Genomic DNA, 16,933 nt, shown 5'->3' on the forward strand with positions numbered 1-16,933 from the left:
CCTTGAATCAAAATTTACCAAGAAAATGAAAGCTTATCTATAGATATATAATAAAATCAAAATGGACTACCTTTTTAGTCCCCAAATAATTTAATCAAAATAGTATTCGCACTTGGTAGCAAATCAAACTGTACATAAGAACACGACAGAATTTCAATAGATATTTCATCACCCCTATTCAAAGCATTATTCACAATATCCAACTGTGGGAGCAACACAAATGAATAAAGATGGATGAGTGAATAAACAAAATGTGGCATATGCATACAATGGAATATCATTCAGCCTGCAAAAGGAAGGAAATTCTGACAGATGCTACAACACAGATTAACTTTGAGGACATTGTGCTAAGAGAAATAAACTAGTTAACAAAGAACAAGTACTTCATGATTCCATTTATATGAGCACAGGGTAGTCAAATTCAAGTTCGGAAAACAGAATGTTAGTTGTCAGGAGGAGAAATGGAGAGTTAATGTTTAATGGGTACCAAGTTTTAGTTAGAAAGTTTCTGGAGATGGACAGCTGACACTGATTACAAAACAATGTGAATGTACTTAATACTACTGAACTGTACACGTAAAAATGGCAAATTTTTGTTATGCATATTTATCACAATTTTTTAAAATGCCACAAACTTACTATGAGGTACTTTGCAGATAAGATTCCCATCTTCTAAGTAAGATTTTCACATTTGGAAACAGAGACAGAAGGACAGAAGACCAAACAAAAGATGCCATCTGTTTATACTCCTCAACACAAGTATTTTTGTAACCTGTTACTTAAATGAGCTGTATTACAAAATCTTCTGTCAATATTTGAAAGAAGGTTAAATAAAAATTAAAACATGGAAATTATTTTGGTTACATATAACACAGATATATAATAAATATAGCATATTTTATTAAACAAACTTACTTCAATGTGAAAAGAAGATTAGGATTTCTTTCAAGTAAACTTGGGTATAACTGTTGTGTTGTTTCAATGGCTTCTCCCATTCTTCCTGCTAACACCAATTTCTGAATTCCTATTTAGAAAAAAAGAGCAAAAGATTAATTTTTTAAGAGTAGAAACACTATCGTATAAGTGATATAGGAAAAATACCTATTAATCAATACTGAAGTAATAAAAACTAAAGTAAAGAAGATGGCCCTGGTCAGTGTGGCTCAGATGGTTGGGTGTTGTCCCATGCACAAAAAGGTTGCTGGTTTGATTCCCAGTAAGGGCGCACACCAGGGTTTTGGCTCAATCTCTGGTAGAGGGTATGAAGGAGGCAGTCCATTGATGTTTTGCTTTCACATCGATATTTCTCTCTTTCTCTCTCCCTTCTCCCCTATCCCTTGCTCTCTAAAAAAATCAATTAAAAAATCCTCAAAAAAGATGGCTATTTTTATGGCATACATGGTGTATTGGTGGGTTCATGCACATATACTAATCTCCAAACTTATCAAATTACATTCACTAAATATGTACAGCTTTTAATGTCAACCATTCCTCAATAATAGTGTTTTTTAAAAAGACCATAGGAAAGTCAAAGAAATAATACTCAAAATGTCTTATCAAATATAATCATTTCATTTTATATCTTTACTATTGAAAGTAATTATGATAATCTTTGAACCAGTATTAAAAGAATGCTAGACTTAGTAAGATCTGAATTCAACAGATACTCATTGAGCATTCCTTGTTTCAGGTATTTGTTATATTAGATGATGAGGATACAAAGAATATGTGATCATTTCCTGTTCACAAGAACTTATTATATAGTGAGACAAAGCATACAGTAGCTATAATACAACGTAGTCAATGATATTATAGCAGTTTGACCTATAAAAAATTCTTCTTTTCATCCATTATGGTTTTGCCTTGTTTTTATGCCTATATTCTCATCAAGTTATACCCTTCCTGATGGATACACCAATTTTATGATGACTAACTATGGTACGGTTATCATGCTGACTTACCTTTGTAAGAACAGGCCACACTGCTCTGGTTAAAAGCACTAGAACCTAAGCAATAAAGGCTTAAGATCAAAACTATCAGTCCTATGTGAATTTTTAAAAAGTAATCTTAAAAAACATCAATAAAAATAAATTCCAGAGGCATCAATTTTAAAATTTATTTTAACAAATTTATAAAAATCGTTATCACCAAACCTATAATCTGAAAACAAGTGTTAGCCATGCACCATAAGTCCTTACTTTGTCTATTCTTAATGGAAGCTAATTCTTCTAGAACGGTCTGGTCTGTAGATCTGGCAAAGGCCTCTGCTGTGGCACAGTACCCATGGTGAACTAAATAAGATGAAACCATTCTTAAAAAAAAAAAGAACACAACTTTTAGTCAAGAGAATACATGCTTCATACTACAATTTACATAAATAAGGTCTACTCTGGTGTTACAAAACTAACCTATTCCCTTGAAATAATTAAGGCTTTAATAACCTCAAGTTTAAAGTTCAAAAAATCATTTTGTTCTTTCACGTAGTATTTCCAAAAAGATAACTGCAAATGCTATGTTGAGACTACTGTCTCTAAAAATAAGTATTTATTAGAGAATCAAGGACACCCCATTTTCTCCAGGTCCTTTACAATTATTTCTCATCCTTATATTCAATCCTACTCACCATAATTCCTGTTTCATGTTTATTACAACTTATCCCAATAAAGTGTTGTCATTTTGTAAAATAAAACAAATGTAAAATAACAGATTAACTCCTTGTATTCTGGACTTTAACCCCTTTCTTTATCTATTACAGTAGATATATCACAAGTTGTGAACACAAGAAGTACTAAAGTAAACTTGGATAATACTAATCAGCCTTTTAATCTAAATCAATTGGTATGGCTGTGCACCTTGATATTAATTATTCAAATGACATTTATATGTAAGCGACACTCTTCCAAAGAACAGATTTATTTTTAATAAGCCACCAAGTGGCCAAAACATGTATTTACATTTAACTGCTGGCTAAACAGTATTAACCTAGATAGTCAATAAAGCCAAATATTCAACTTTAAACCTGCCTTCATCTGGTCTACTAAAGATCTGCTAGAAAATGGTAGGAAGAAGCAGTGGTTCAGAGAAGAGGGACTGACCAGAGGGCATTTAAAAAAACAGAATTTTTCATTTTATTTCAGCTAATGCAAATTATTTTAAGAGGCAGAACCTTTGAAAATAAACTTTCCAGGAGGTCATGGTGAGTGTCTATTTTGTGAAGAATGGGGTTGGTTGGGGTGGGGGCCCTCATAGAACTCTGGCTGTAGGATAAGATGATGTTTTCTCTGTTACTATCCTGCCATAATGTTCAGTGGTGACCATTTTTAAAGCATTCAAGGGCAGTGACCCCAGGAAAGCAACTTATCCTAGCTCTAATTCATGGCAACTATGAGATTCTGGGTCAAGATTCACTATTCTTTCAACTGCAGGACAAAAGTACTAGTGCAGATTCTGCAATACCTGATGATAATTGCTCTAGTGAAGAAGCATGTTTTCAGAATCATCAACATATCTTCCAATCATTATCTCCTCCAAAAGGTACACACAAAAACCTTTATTAGATTTTTCAATTTCAGCCTGTTCAAAGCAATTCAAAAGACGTTTAAGATGAACTGTGTCAGATTGATGGTATCTGAAAGAATTCGTCTTTTTCTTTGGTTATAGTAGTGAAAATGACTACTTAAACTTACTGGTGCTTATTTCATTTTTAAGTTTATACTATTTCAAGCTTTATGAGCTACCATTTAGTACTACTGATATCTGGCGTCATCTTGAGCCTTTCAGCAAAGGTACAGTCTAAAAAGGTCATAGGAATTATATTTTCCTGATTTCCATAATGAAATTCTACTTTTTCATAAAAAATAACCTAATAAAACAAATTGCAATTTTTTGGTAAAAAATGAGTTGCGAGAAAGGTTATTCATTTTAAAGTACTTTTAATTGACACCCAGAATGTACACTGCTATTGCCCACCCTCCCCTGCTGCTATTACTGGATCATAAGTATTTGTCCTGAACTTAGGATCCTAACTCCATCTTCACTGTTCCTTGGCTTCCTTTCCTTTACCTCCTTTTAAATGTCTAATAATACCACATACAAGCAAATGGCATTAAAATAATAAGATTTTTAAAATTTCTTAAGCCAGAGGTTTTTGGTCAGATTTTTCTATTTAGAATATGAGCAATTACAGCCTCCCTAAATCTACATGATAAAAAATATTTAGCAAAACAGGGATAAGAGTAAACAAAAATAGCTGACATTATTCTTACAGAATAACCCATTCACTAGAAAAATGTAGCCAAATCCTGAAAAGTGAATTATACATATTAAGTCTGTATTCCAGTATATAAACTTTATCATTATTTTGATGCTTATTCTTATTGGATAATAATTCTTTTCCCCTATAAATATTTAAACTACTGAACATAGTCAAATTCATATAAAAATGATCCTGTATTATGCAATCCAAATTATCTTTCTGAATTTATATTTTGCACTGGAACTATTATTAGTTGATCATGTAACCTATGGAAAAAATTAAATCCTATTACTAATAATAGAAAATGAATGACCCCAACCTAAGTGATCTAGTGTCACTTTATTTGTTCCATCAAATTAATAAGTCAGACTAACATACTATTCTGTATGTTCAAATCAAACCTTATTTTTAATTGTTCAAAGAGAGTAAGTTATTTTTATAGATATTAAAATATTACTTTGTACCAAAAGAATAACATTCTATATACTAAAAACCTAATATACTAAGTGTCCAACCATTCAACCAGTCACTATGACACGCACTGACCACCAGGAGGCAGACGCTCCAACCAGAAAGTTAACTTGCTGCTGGGGTTCGGGCGATCAGGTCTGGGCAAGATGGGCCAGACATGCCCTGTAGCCTTCCTGCGGTCCCTCTCCAGTCCTGATGTGCACTGGTAGGGTTCCTCAGCCTGTCCTTCCGCCCTCTCTCAATCTTGGATCCCCTGGGGGATGTCAGAGAGCTGGTTTCAGCCCGATCCCCATAGGCCAGACCAAGGGACCCCACCAGTGCATGAATCTGTGCACTGGGCATATAGTATTTTATAAAAAAAGTACTTTTGAATAATATCCATTCAAATTTCTTCACTTACTTTTGTATCATGGTCTGCCATTCTCCTTCTCGATCTCCAATAGGAAACCTGTCTATCTGTGCCTGTATTTTGGTTCTCCACTCGCGCATATAGTCTTCTATATCAAACACAAAAGGATGTTGCCCAAAATTGGCATCAACGACCTCTCCTGGTGTCTGGAGCCCAACAGTCGGATATAAATTTGGCTGTAAAACAATACATTTCGCTAAGCATCTCTCGCTTTTATGTTCAAGACAATCATTCTTTCAAATGCTGTCTCTTTACAATAACAGAACTACAAATTTTCTTAATCCAAACCTAGTAGAGGAAGACTAAAAGCAAATATTCTAAAATACAATCTATACCAGATGGAAAGATCTCATTTCTTATAATCTAATTAGGGAGGAAGAAAAAAAAAAAAAAAAAAGAAAAAAAAAAGGGAGGGAGGGAGGGGAACCTCCGTAACCTATTTTATTTATTCAGAAACCACATGCAAACAAACTTTAATAAATGACAAGTTGCTCTTAAGAATATGTCATATAGGCCGAAATCGGTTTGGCTCAGTGGTAGAGCGTCGGTCTGCGGACTGAAAGGTCCCAGGTTCGATTCCGGTCAAGGGCATGTACGTACATTGGTTGCGGGCACATCCCCGGTAGGGGGTGTGCAAGAGGCAGCTGGTCGATGTTTCTCTCTCATCGACGTTTCTAGCTCTCTATCTCTCTCCCTTCCTCCTCTCTGTAAAATATCAATAAAATATATTAAAAAAAAAAATTAAGAATATGTCATATAGGTGCTGGCCAGTGTGGCTCAGTTGGTTGGAATGGTGTCCCATACACTGAAAGGTCTTGGTTTCAATTCCGGACCCAGGTCCAGGCCCATGCAAAGGCAACTGATTATTTCTCTCTCACATTGATGTCTCCCTCTCCTCCTGCCCTCCCACCTTCCCCCAAAAAGGAAAAGGAAATCAATGAATATGTCCTTGGGTGAGGATTTAAAAAAACAAAAGTCATATACTAGTTACAGAGATTCAAATATAAACATATAACTTAAGTTTATCCTTTTATATATGATATATGTGATGCATTTCTAGAAATGAATGTGAAAGCTAGTTACCACAGAAGTACAATCCTAACTAGGCAAGTGCTATTTTAAGTTTACTAATTTTACTTATTTGTCTATTTGGGATGCCTTTATAAAAGGATAGTTATAAGCAAAACACAGTCCCATTGAGTGGGGATTCTCTATATAAAAATAAAAAACTCAAATGCACATATTTCAAGAGAAGAAAAGGATGAATTTAATAGTCATAAAGAAATGCATTTAGATATAGATTTTGAGGCTAATCAATTTAATTGCTTCAAGTTATTTTAAGGCTAATCAATTTAATACCTTAATAGCTTATATATATATATATATATATATATATATATATATATATATATATACACACACACACACACACACACACACACACACACACACACACACATCAAAGTCCTTCTTTTGGCTCTATCACTAGCTGTTACATCTAAAGGGAGAATAAGTTACTGAATGTCTATTAAATGGCTATGATTAATCATTATAATCCTGTGAAAGAATTACTACTGTTTACAATTACAAAACTACAGAGGTTGAGTCTCAGGGGCAAATTAACTTGCTCATGGTCTTTCTACACTATGGCAGAGATGAGATTGGAATAGGTTTATCTGCACCAAATCTAAGTCCAATTTTTCTTCCTAAAACTCCAAATCCTATTTCATCTTCATTCTATGTCTTATTTCTTTGTTTTGATTATCACAAATATTTTCTGAACAAAATTATGTAAAGATGATTAGGGCATAATTTGTGTATAATATAAGATGCTTAAACAGATTTCACAGTAAAAAGCTAGAAGAATGTAAAAACAACTGACCAACCAAATCAGAAACAAGAGTACTGTGTCAAAATACTGAGAAATATAGTTGCATCAAGTTATGGGAGGAAATAATGCAATGCACAAAAATGCACTGACTCTTAATAATCAACAAAACTAGCAAGATACTAGAATTTTAAGCCAAACACAAGTCAAATATTTACTACGACCTTCCCATTCCACCAATGAGAAAACAGACCTAAACAGTTTAAGGAATTTACCCAATAGAACACCACTTATTAATGACACACATACAGGGGAAAAACCCGTATCTCTCTACTTCTAGCACAGTATTCTTCCCACTAAAACCCATTACAAAATTATGATGTGTTTTAGAACAAAAGTATATAAAGCCAAGGCTCTTTATAAGGATATAAATAGAATAAAAGCAAAAGACTCTTAATATAGATATAAATAGAATAAAAAAAGCAATCCTATTCATTAAGCAGATTTTATAATTCTGATGTTCAGCAACATCCAAACAGAAATGCTTTTAAAATGGTTTGCTAACCTTAATTTTTCTTAACAAATTCAGGAAAAGAACTCAGATCAGTACTACAAAAGAAAATCAGCACTCATGAATACTCTGATAAAAAATGTGCCATACAAAGGTTTCAGTAATAGTGTGAACAACTTCAACAACAAAATGGGGGGGTGGGGGGGAGAGACCAAAAACATTTTAGATTAAAAAAAACCCAAAAAACACGTTTCAAACTTCCCTGTGACAAAACCTGCCATAAAGATCAAGAAAAATAAACTTTATACAACAAACATCTGCCACACATGTGAGAATCATTATTTCAAATATAAAAAATTCTCATAATACAGGTGGACAAAGATTACTAGTACAATTACAATAAAGACACTTCATTCAATTTAAAAATAATGAGAACAAAAACAAGATGGTTATTTTTTTGCACATCAGATTTTGATTTAAGACTGAGAATATCCAGTATTGATGAAGGTTGAGAAAATAAGCCCTCTCTTCCACTGTACACAGAAATGTAAACTGATCTTTTAAGAAGAAATTTTGGCAAAATCTATTAAAATTGGCAAAGCAATTTCACTTGTAACAATTTAATCCTACAGAGAGAAAAAAAACATATGCAAGGATATATGTCCTATAACATTGTTTGTAATTGCAAATAAAAAATTAAAAAGAATGTCCATTTATAGGACATTTACTAAAACCCAGGCTCCAATAACTATGATATGCTATTATTTTATGTCTAAAAAATAACACTGCCCATTAAATTCTGACAGACCACAGATCCCAAGATGCAGCCCCATTTCATAAATGTTAAACTACAAAATTAAGCAAAAAAGTAAAAAAAAATGTGTACACTGACAAAGATGCCCAATATATAATACTAAAATGAAGAAAGCAAGCTATAGAATAGTGTATAAACTATAACCCCATGTTTTTATTTATATAATGGACATACAGGTTAACATAAGTTTAGAAATAGTTTTGAAAGGATATAGACCCAAGTTAACACAGTCATCATATTTAAAGAGGCTAGCGTATTTGTGTATTTCTAAACATTTTCATGTTTAGAAATTTTGTAATCATAAAGTGATAAAACACTGAAAATTTGTTAAAAGTCAAGTGGGCTCAATGAAAAGAAACTAAGTTTTAATACCATTTACTTGAATTTAAAACCAAACAGTTTTGAGGTCAAGGAATTAAGAACATAGCATTTAACTGGCAAACCATAAATTTAAAAAGTGTAATAGAAATTTTAAATTGCAAGACTATAGGTTTTTAAAAGTAGAATATAACAATACAATGGTTTCTAGTCAGAATTGTACAGCCATTGTCATTATCAAATATTACATTTTCATCATTCCAAAAAAAGTAACCCATACCCATTCATAGTCACTCCCCATTCCTTGTCACTGTAATTCATGACTATCAATCTACTTTCTGAAACTACAGATTTACCTATTCTGGACATTTTATATAAACAGAATTATACAATGTGTGTCTTTTGTGACTGGCTTCTTTCATTTAGCATAATGTTTCGGTTATAGCATGTATCTGAATTATGAATTTATTTAAAACAATATTTCCCAGGAAACGGTTTCTCAACTTTTGGCTCAGTGGATGCAGAATTAGACTAAGTAAGAATTTAAGTCTCTAATAAGATAATAGAAAAACAGATCTCATTTCTATTGCCTTAGGAAAAAAAATAGATACTATTCAAAAGCTAAATATAGCCGAAACCGGTTTGGCTCAGTGGATAGAGCGTCGGCTTATGGACTGAAGGTTTCAATGCCCGTCAAGGGCATGTACCTTGGTTGCGGGCACATCCCCAGTAGGGGGTGTGCAAGAGGCAGCTGATCGATGATTCTCTCTCATCAATGTTTCTAACTCCATCCCTATCTCTTCCTCTCTGTAAAAAAATCAATAATATATATATATAAAAAGCTAAATATACACAATAAAATCATATTCTCAATAGCATAAGCTTTATTTCATTTAAAATATTTTTTCTATGAAAATAAAAGCAAACAATGTATTATAAAAAGATTTCAAGTCAACCTAAGGAACTGGTAAGCTGGATTATTTTAAATGAGACCTACATCTATAACAAAAGAACTTTACTTAATCCCATATAAGTAATCCTGAATTAGTCAATTTATAAATGGACATTTCTCAAACTGGAGAGGTGAATTGGGGAAGAAACATTATTCTGAAGTAAATCTAAGGTTTTCAAGCTGTATAAGTACCCTGTGCTCCATGATAACTCTAATACAGTCTATTAACTTTTTGTTCTGTAAATATACATACTCTCTACCAGGATTTACAACTAAAGAGTGAGAGATCACAGGTACAAAACACATACATATACTTGATTGGTGGTCCCTTTAAGAGAAGACTTTTTCCTCCCTTTTTAAAGTAGAAGAATGGTGTGTTGCATGTGTAAATCCCAGAAGATCTCAGTCATAAAAATAAAGAACTTTCCAAATCACAATCACCATAACCACCACTTTACTCACTGTTAACAAACTGAGTATCACCACTGGTTAATTATAGACAAGGCAAAACATAACTGGGGATTTTAAAGTGGGATAAAAATAGTTAGAAGGTAAAAAAAACATGTCCACAACCAGCTAAGCCTTTCCCAAATAAATGATCACCATCTACCAATGAGAAGAAACAAAAAATCTGCTCACTCTGAGAAGTTGATTTTAGTGCCACAAAAAAGGAGAGGAAAAAATCCATCTATTAATTCCAAATGAAATTTATAAAACCTTTGCAATGGTTCTGAACATCAATCTACCTACCAACATCCACCCTACCCTCCACTACGCCCTCCCTCCTACCCACTTCATCACAGATGCTCTTCTTTTTTAATCCTTGTAGGGAGGACAAGCTTAAAAGAGGGGGAAAGCCGAAACCAGTTTGGCTCAGTGGATGGAGCATCCGTCTGCGAACTGAAGGGTCCCGAGTTTGATTCCGGTCAAGGGCATGTACCTTGGTTGCCGGCACATCCCCAGTAGGGGGCGTGCAAGAGGCAGCTGATTGATGACTCTCTCATCCATGTTTCTAACTCTCTCTCTCTCCCTTCCTCTCTGTAAAAAATCAATAAAATATATTAAATAAAATAAAAAAAGAGGGGGGAGGGGGAGAGAAAGGGATCAAACCAGCAACCATTTGGTATATGGGACGACACTCCAGCCAACTGAGCTACCCAGACAGGGCCTCAGGTCCAAAATCTTTAAGTCGGATACTGTTTCTCATATTTTCACATCTAATTCATCAGAAAATGTTCTTGGCTCACAGTGGACTTTTTAAAAAATATTTATTTATTTATTTTTATGCATACTCTTGAATCCATTTGGTACTGTGGTATAAATATAAAACAAAATCCTAAGATTGTATATATTTTAAAACAAACACTTGTTCCATCACTACTTATTAAACAGTGCTTCTTGGTGGGCAATTTTGATATGTAGACTCTGGATTTTCTTGGGTTAGCAAAGTCTTTTCTATAGCTTTGACTTCTTCTATTTTTGTAGGATTTTCTTAAGGGATATTAATAATCTATAGTATTATTTTCTTAAGGGATATTAATAATCTATAGTATTATTAATATGATTTAATAGGATTTTCTTAAGGGATATTAATAATCTATTAATAATCTATAGTATTTTTAATAGGATGAACTGTCACTGCCTGCAGGATGTCTGGAAGACAATTGGTTTAATTAGCATATTACCCTTTTATTAATATAGACTGATAGAGCCTTAGATTTGGTAAATAAGGTAAATAGACGTACACTTCTCACACTTCACCTGAATTTCTGTAATAGCTCCTCTCAATTCTGTTTGTCTCTACCCTTTCTCCCCCCTCCTTTCCCTAGCCGAATTTTTCCATTTAGTGGCCACTGATCCTTTAAAAACTAAAGTTGTATGATAACTAAAAAACTCTGCAATGTCTCTGTATTTCACTCAGAGTAAATGCTGAAGTTCTTACAAAGGCCCACTCAAGATCCAGATGACCTAGCCAATCCCCATCCCCATCATTATCTCTGACAGATCTCCTACTACTCTCTGCCTTTCTCGTGTCCCTCTACCTCACTTCATGCTAGTCTTCAAAAATATCAGACATGCTCCTGCTTTAGTACCATTCCCCTAACTGTTCCCTTTGCCTGAAACATTCTTGATCTATATGTCCATTTAGTTATCTCTCTTCTTCAAAAGCCTCTGCTCAAATTTTAGCTAGAGCAAAGGTGAGCAAATAGTATATCATGTGTTCTGTGTTTGGTACTCGCATGCACTCTCTCTTTTTTAAATGATTCATATTTTTAAAATATATTGATTTTTTACAGAAAGGGAGAGGGACAGAGAGCTAGAAATATCAATGAGAGAGAAACATCGATTAGCCGCCTCCTGCACACACCCCACAGGGGATGTGCCTGCAACCAATGTACATGCCCTTGACCAGAATCAAACCCAGGACCCTTCAGTACGCAGGCTGACGCTCTATCTACTGAGCCAAACCAGTTTCAGCTGTCCGCTCTCTTTTTTCTCTTTATTTGGAAAGTGCTTAAAACCTTTTAAAATGTTATACTTTACTTATTTTTCATGTATTTTTTATTCTCTAACTTCTCCAGCTTGTGTATTCTAAGAGGACAAGGACTTTACATATTTTATTCATTGGTATATCCAAGCACAGAACCTGCCACAAAGTAGGCATGCAATACACACTAAATTTAAAAATGGTTTAAAAAAAAAAAGAAGGATGTGAGTGGAAGGAACCAAGATAGTGGCATAAACACCTGAACTTGCTCCCTCTCACAACCACTTCAAAACTACAATTAAAAAGACAAAACGGGTATCATTCAGAGCCACAGGAAGGTTGGATGAGTGAAATTTATACAACTAAAAGGTATTAAAGAGGTTGAGCGACTAGGCCCTATAGAACACCTAGCACACAAAGCCACTCTATCAATACAGGGAAGCAGCCAAAATGCAGAGATAAAGAAACAGGTCACAAATGAAAGAAATGGAGGAAAGCAAACGACTGGATATAGAGTTCAAAACCATGATTATAAGGTTACTGAAGAATCTTCTAGAAACCTCTGAGAAATTTAGTGAGATCCTCAAGGATATGAAAAAGGACCAACTGGTCCTGGATATGAAAATAAGCATACACTGACTGAAATAAAGAATAATATACAGAGATCCAACAGCAGACTAGAGGATCTCAAGAATAAACTCAAAGATTTGAAATAAAAAGAAATAAAAAACATCCAACCAGGAAAGAAAAAAAAAAAAAAATGAAGATAGTGTAAGGAGCCTCTCGGACAACTTCAAGCGTACCAACATCCCAATTATGGGGATGCCAGAAGAGAGAGAGCAAGATATTAAAAACTTATTTTAAGAAATAATGACAGAAAACTTCCCCCACCTAGTGAAAGAAATAGACTTACACGTCCAGGAAGTATAGAAAACCCCAAATAAGAGGAATGCAAAGAAGACCACACCAAAACACATCATAATTAAAATGCCAAGGGCAAAAGACAAAAAGAGAATATTAAAAGTAGCAAGAGAAAAAGTTAGTTACCTACAAGGGAGTACATATGACTGTCAGCTAATTTCTCAACAGAAACTATGCAGGCCAGAAGGGAGTGGCAAGAAATACTCAAAGTGATGAACAGCAAGAACCTACAACCAAGATTACTCTGCCCAGCAAAGCTATCATTTAGAATTGAAGGTCAGATAAAGAGCTTCACAGATAAGAAAAAGCTAAAGAATTTCATCACCACCAAACCAGTATTCTGTGAAATGATGAAGAGTATTCTTTGAGAAGAAAAAGGTAAAGATAAAAATTATGAACAACAAAATGACAACAAATACATATATATCAACAAATGAATCTAAAAACCAAGTGAATAAAAAATCTGATGAACAGAATAAACTGGTGACTATAATAAAATCAGGGGCATAGAAAGCAAGTGGACTGACAATTCTCAGGGGGAAAGGAGTGTGGGAAGAGACTGGACAAAAATCATACACCTATGAATGAGGACAGTCGGGGGAAGAGGTAAGGGCAGAGGGTGGGTTGGGAACCAGGTGGAGGGGAGCTTTAGGGGGAAAAATAGGAACAACTGTGATAATCTGAACAATAAAGATTTGTTTTAAAAAATGACTAGAATTGCTGTACAAGTACTTGCTAAAAAGTACAATATCAAAGAAACATATTTCAAATAAACACAGTGACATTAAAAGTATATTTTAATAATAAATTGATTTATTTTTTAGCTACAACAAAGTTCCCTTGTGTAACAGTATGCAGTGAAATTTGGAGCTTAATTTTTGAAGGTCCACACCAAGAAATACCTCTATTCTATGCACAGCATATAAATTGAATGCCAGTAAGAACGCATCCTAAATCAATTTAGTACTAGTTTCTTTATACTTTGTTTAATTAAAAATACAAAAGTGATTTTAAAAATAACAACACACATGTCTTACCGGTAGGTCAGTGAAAGCAATACCTGAAGGGAAAAAAATAGGTGGTATTAGAAGCTGTTTGCAAAGCCAGACTATGGTGACAAGCTAAATTTCTAATTAAAATGAATAAAAAGAATGGCAAAGGCAGAAAAGAATGAAAAATCCAAATATAAAATAACGAGTGATTTTTTTTCTTAAAAACACTAACAGATTTGACTGAATGCTGACACTTTTTCAAGATTACACACCAATTTTTGGGGGGGTTCTGCTATTGACTCCAGGATTTTTAAAATGATTTTAGATATGTCTTCAAAGCTATGTTAGAAATCATGTAAGAAAATCAGTTATAAAAAATAATCATTTGAATTTTGACCAATATCCAAGATACTTTATCCAACTTTATCATTTAATCTTCCTCACTTAGATTTAGCTTTTAAATAATTTTGGAAGGGAAAAATTTTAAGGTAAACAATGGAAACTACAGTATGTTTGTTCTTAAAATAAAATCAAATTCCTTATAAAAGAATATTCTTGACTACTCTGAAAAATATTTCTCCTTCAAAGGATAAAGATATAAACAGTTGAGAATTTTCTCTTGAATGTCCTCAGACAGTTATTTCAAGTTATGTTCCAATACACATAAACAATGATAATATTATTGGAATAAGACTCCTAACATCCGAAAGTGGTTATTTAATAATCTCCCTTAAAATATTAAAATATATTACTTAGCTGAAAATAAGATAATAAACCAAACATTTCTATAGCACCTTATTCATGTTTTAAAATTTTGAGTTCTAGAATAATGGCAGGGGATGATATTGGTGATTGGGTTAATATCAAACCTTCCAATCTAAACACACATTAAAACAAATTAGAGACCATACCAGCAATACCCCTAACAGTGCTGATCACCATAAAAAAGTGAGGGTATTTCTGTTAAATTATCTTCCCACTTGAGATTCTTTAATTATATAATTGTACTGTACTATCAGAAAACTGACCCTATCCATGAAAGTACTAAAGTTAAAAGATAAACTGACCATAAATATTTACTATATATGTTTTAAAATAAATGTGTAAAAAGTGTTTTGTAGTTAAAGTCCTTTTTAAAACTAGTAAATTAATGCCCTGCCACTAGGGTTACTTTTAGCTTCATTCATAGAAAAGCAAAGTAACTGTGGGCCTAACAACTATGAAAATTTATTCTAAAAATTTCAGAAAACATTTACAGAAAACAATAAAGAATATTTCAATAAAATATTACCATACATAATTGCCATTTTCATAAAAGCCTAACGAATTATTTCCCTCAAAGATGTCTATTTATAACAAAACTGTCAAATTTACATTCTTTTAGTAAAAAATTCCTTTTTGCTATTAATTACTGAAATCACTCTTTCCTAACACTCTCATGAAAATTCCAATTTAATTTCATAGATTAACACTTTTGACCACTGCCAAATATAGCTATCTAAGCCTATAAATAGTGAGACCACAAAAAGATGTCAGTTTAATAAGTTGGTATAATTACTTAAATACACTAAAAGCAATTTTTTTTATATTTCTAATTTCCTGATTTGTCAAGATGCTTTTTGAAAAGTGATCCTTCAATTAATGAATGATACTCATTAAAACCAAGTAAAATAATTTCAAATTACATTAACCTAAATATTGAAATATTTCTCCTTTGTTTCTCAAATAAAAACCTTTCTGTTTCCCCTTTTATAGTAAATACATATTTTTAAAACCTTCATGAGACAGAAGTTAAAGATGTTATCAGCTTTTGGGTAAAAATTATCCACTTTGGGAAGTACTACAAGGAACAGCAAGTGAATAATACTTTATCTTCTAGATGTTAGCCTCTAGACCAGAGGTAAGCACAATTCTCCAAAGAGCCAGAGAGTAAATATTTTCTTCTCCTTAGGCCATATGGTCTCTGTTACAACCACTCACTTCTGCCACCGCGGCAGGAAGGCAGCCATACACAGTTCATAAAAATGAATGTGGCTGCATTCCAATAAAAGTTTAGAAAAAACAGAGAGGAGACAGATTTGGCACATCTAAAGAAATTTGGTTCTAAAGAAATAATTTTGTTCACCAATGTTTTACCATTGCATCCCTGACACCTTGCCCTGAATGTGGCAAACAATGAATGATAATAAACATTTACTGAGCACTCACTTTGTGTCAGGCAATCAGTTAAGGACTGCACATGCATCATTTCAGTTTAGTCTAACAACCTTAATAAGGTAGGCATCACAGTGATCCTATTTTATAAACTGAAGCACAGAAATGTATTAAATAACTTGCATAAGGTCACACGGCCTAAAAAACCAGGAGACAAAATCAGGCAACTAAAGAAACCATATTAATCACTATATACTGCTTCTCTATGTGCTTAATAAATATTTATTCATTTATAAATAAAATCAAATGTTTCAAATTTACTTAAAAAGTTGAATGTAATTCAATCATTGTGTACCCTTTAAAAAATATCTCTCGTTTTAAAAACAGTTCTTATTCAGATTTAAATATCTATAAAAATCTAACAAAAAAAACCCCCACAAAATCACCTCTTCCCATCTTTCAAAATAAAAATTCTTCTCTGGAATAAAGTTTAAAAAACTGTAAAAAGACTGATTTAATTTTAAAATTTGCCTTTTGCATTTCTGAACCCAAAGTCATACCTAAGAGAGAATTTATCCTGGTTTAAGATATTAAATATCTTTAGCAGCCAAGACACCTAAGATTATGCCAGTTGGCTGCTTGGATAAGTCAAAGCCAGAATAGTAACAACGAACAAATTGAAGGAGCTGTAGCCTTACAGAAACCAGTTAGCCGTAACAATCAAATTATAAATACATAAAAATTTATATGCCATCCTTAACATTCTTATACTGATAAGAATACTCGACCTTTGAATAGAGCAGGGGTTTGGGACACTGAC

At 33.2% G+C, this 16,933-nt stretch overlaps 1 protein-coding gene across 1 annotated transcript in view; it reads right to left on the reverse strand.

The window, feature by feature from the left end:
* Positions 1-16,933, reverse strand: part of RANBP9 (RAN binding protein 9) — an 83,220-nt gene that overhangs the window by 20,332 nt on the left and 45,955 nt on the right. Inside the window, exons 5-8 of the mRNA XM_084872729.1 lie at positions 14,005-14,027; positions 5,127-5,311; positions 2,199-2,311; positions 916-1,024 (exon numbers count right to left, since the gene is read on the reverse strand). Coding sequence (XP_084728855.1) covers positions 916-1,024; positions 2,199-2,311; positions 5,127-5,311; positions 14,005-14,027 — 430 coding nt within the window. The remainder of the gene's footprint in view (positions 1-915; positions 1,025-2,198; positions 2,312-5,126; positions 5,312-14,004; positions 14,028-16,933) is intronic.

This window comes from Pipistrellus hanaki (genome assembly GCF_964339955.1).
Source record: "Pipistrellus hanaki genome assembly, chromosome: 2".
Classification (NCBI taxonomy): Eukaryota; Metazoa; Chordata; class Mammalia; order Chiroptera; family Vespertilionidae; genus Pipistrellus; species Pipistrellus hanaki.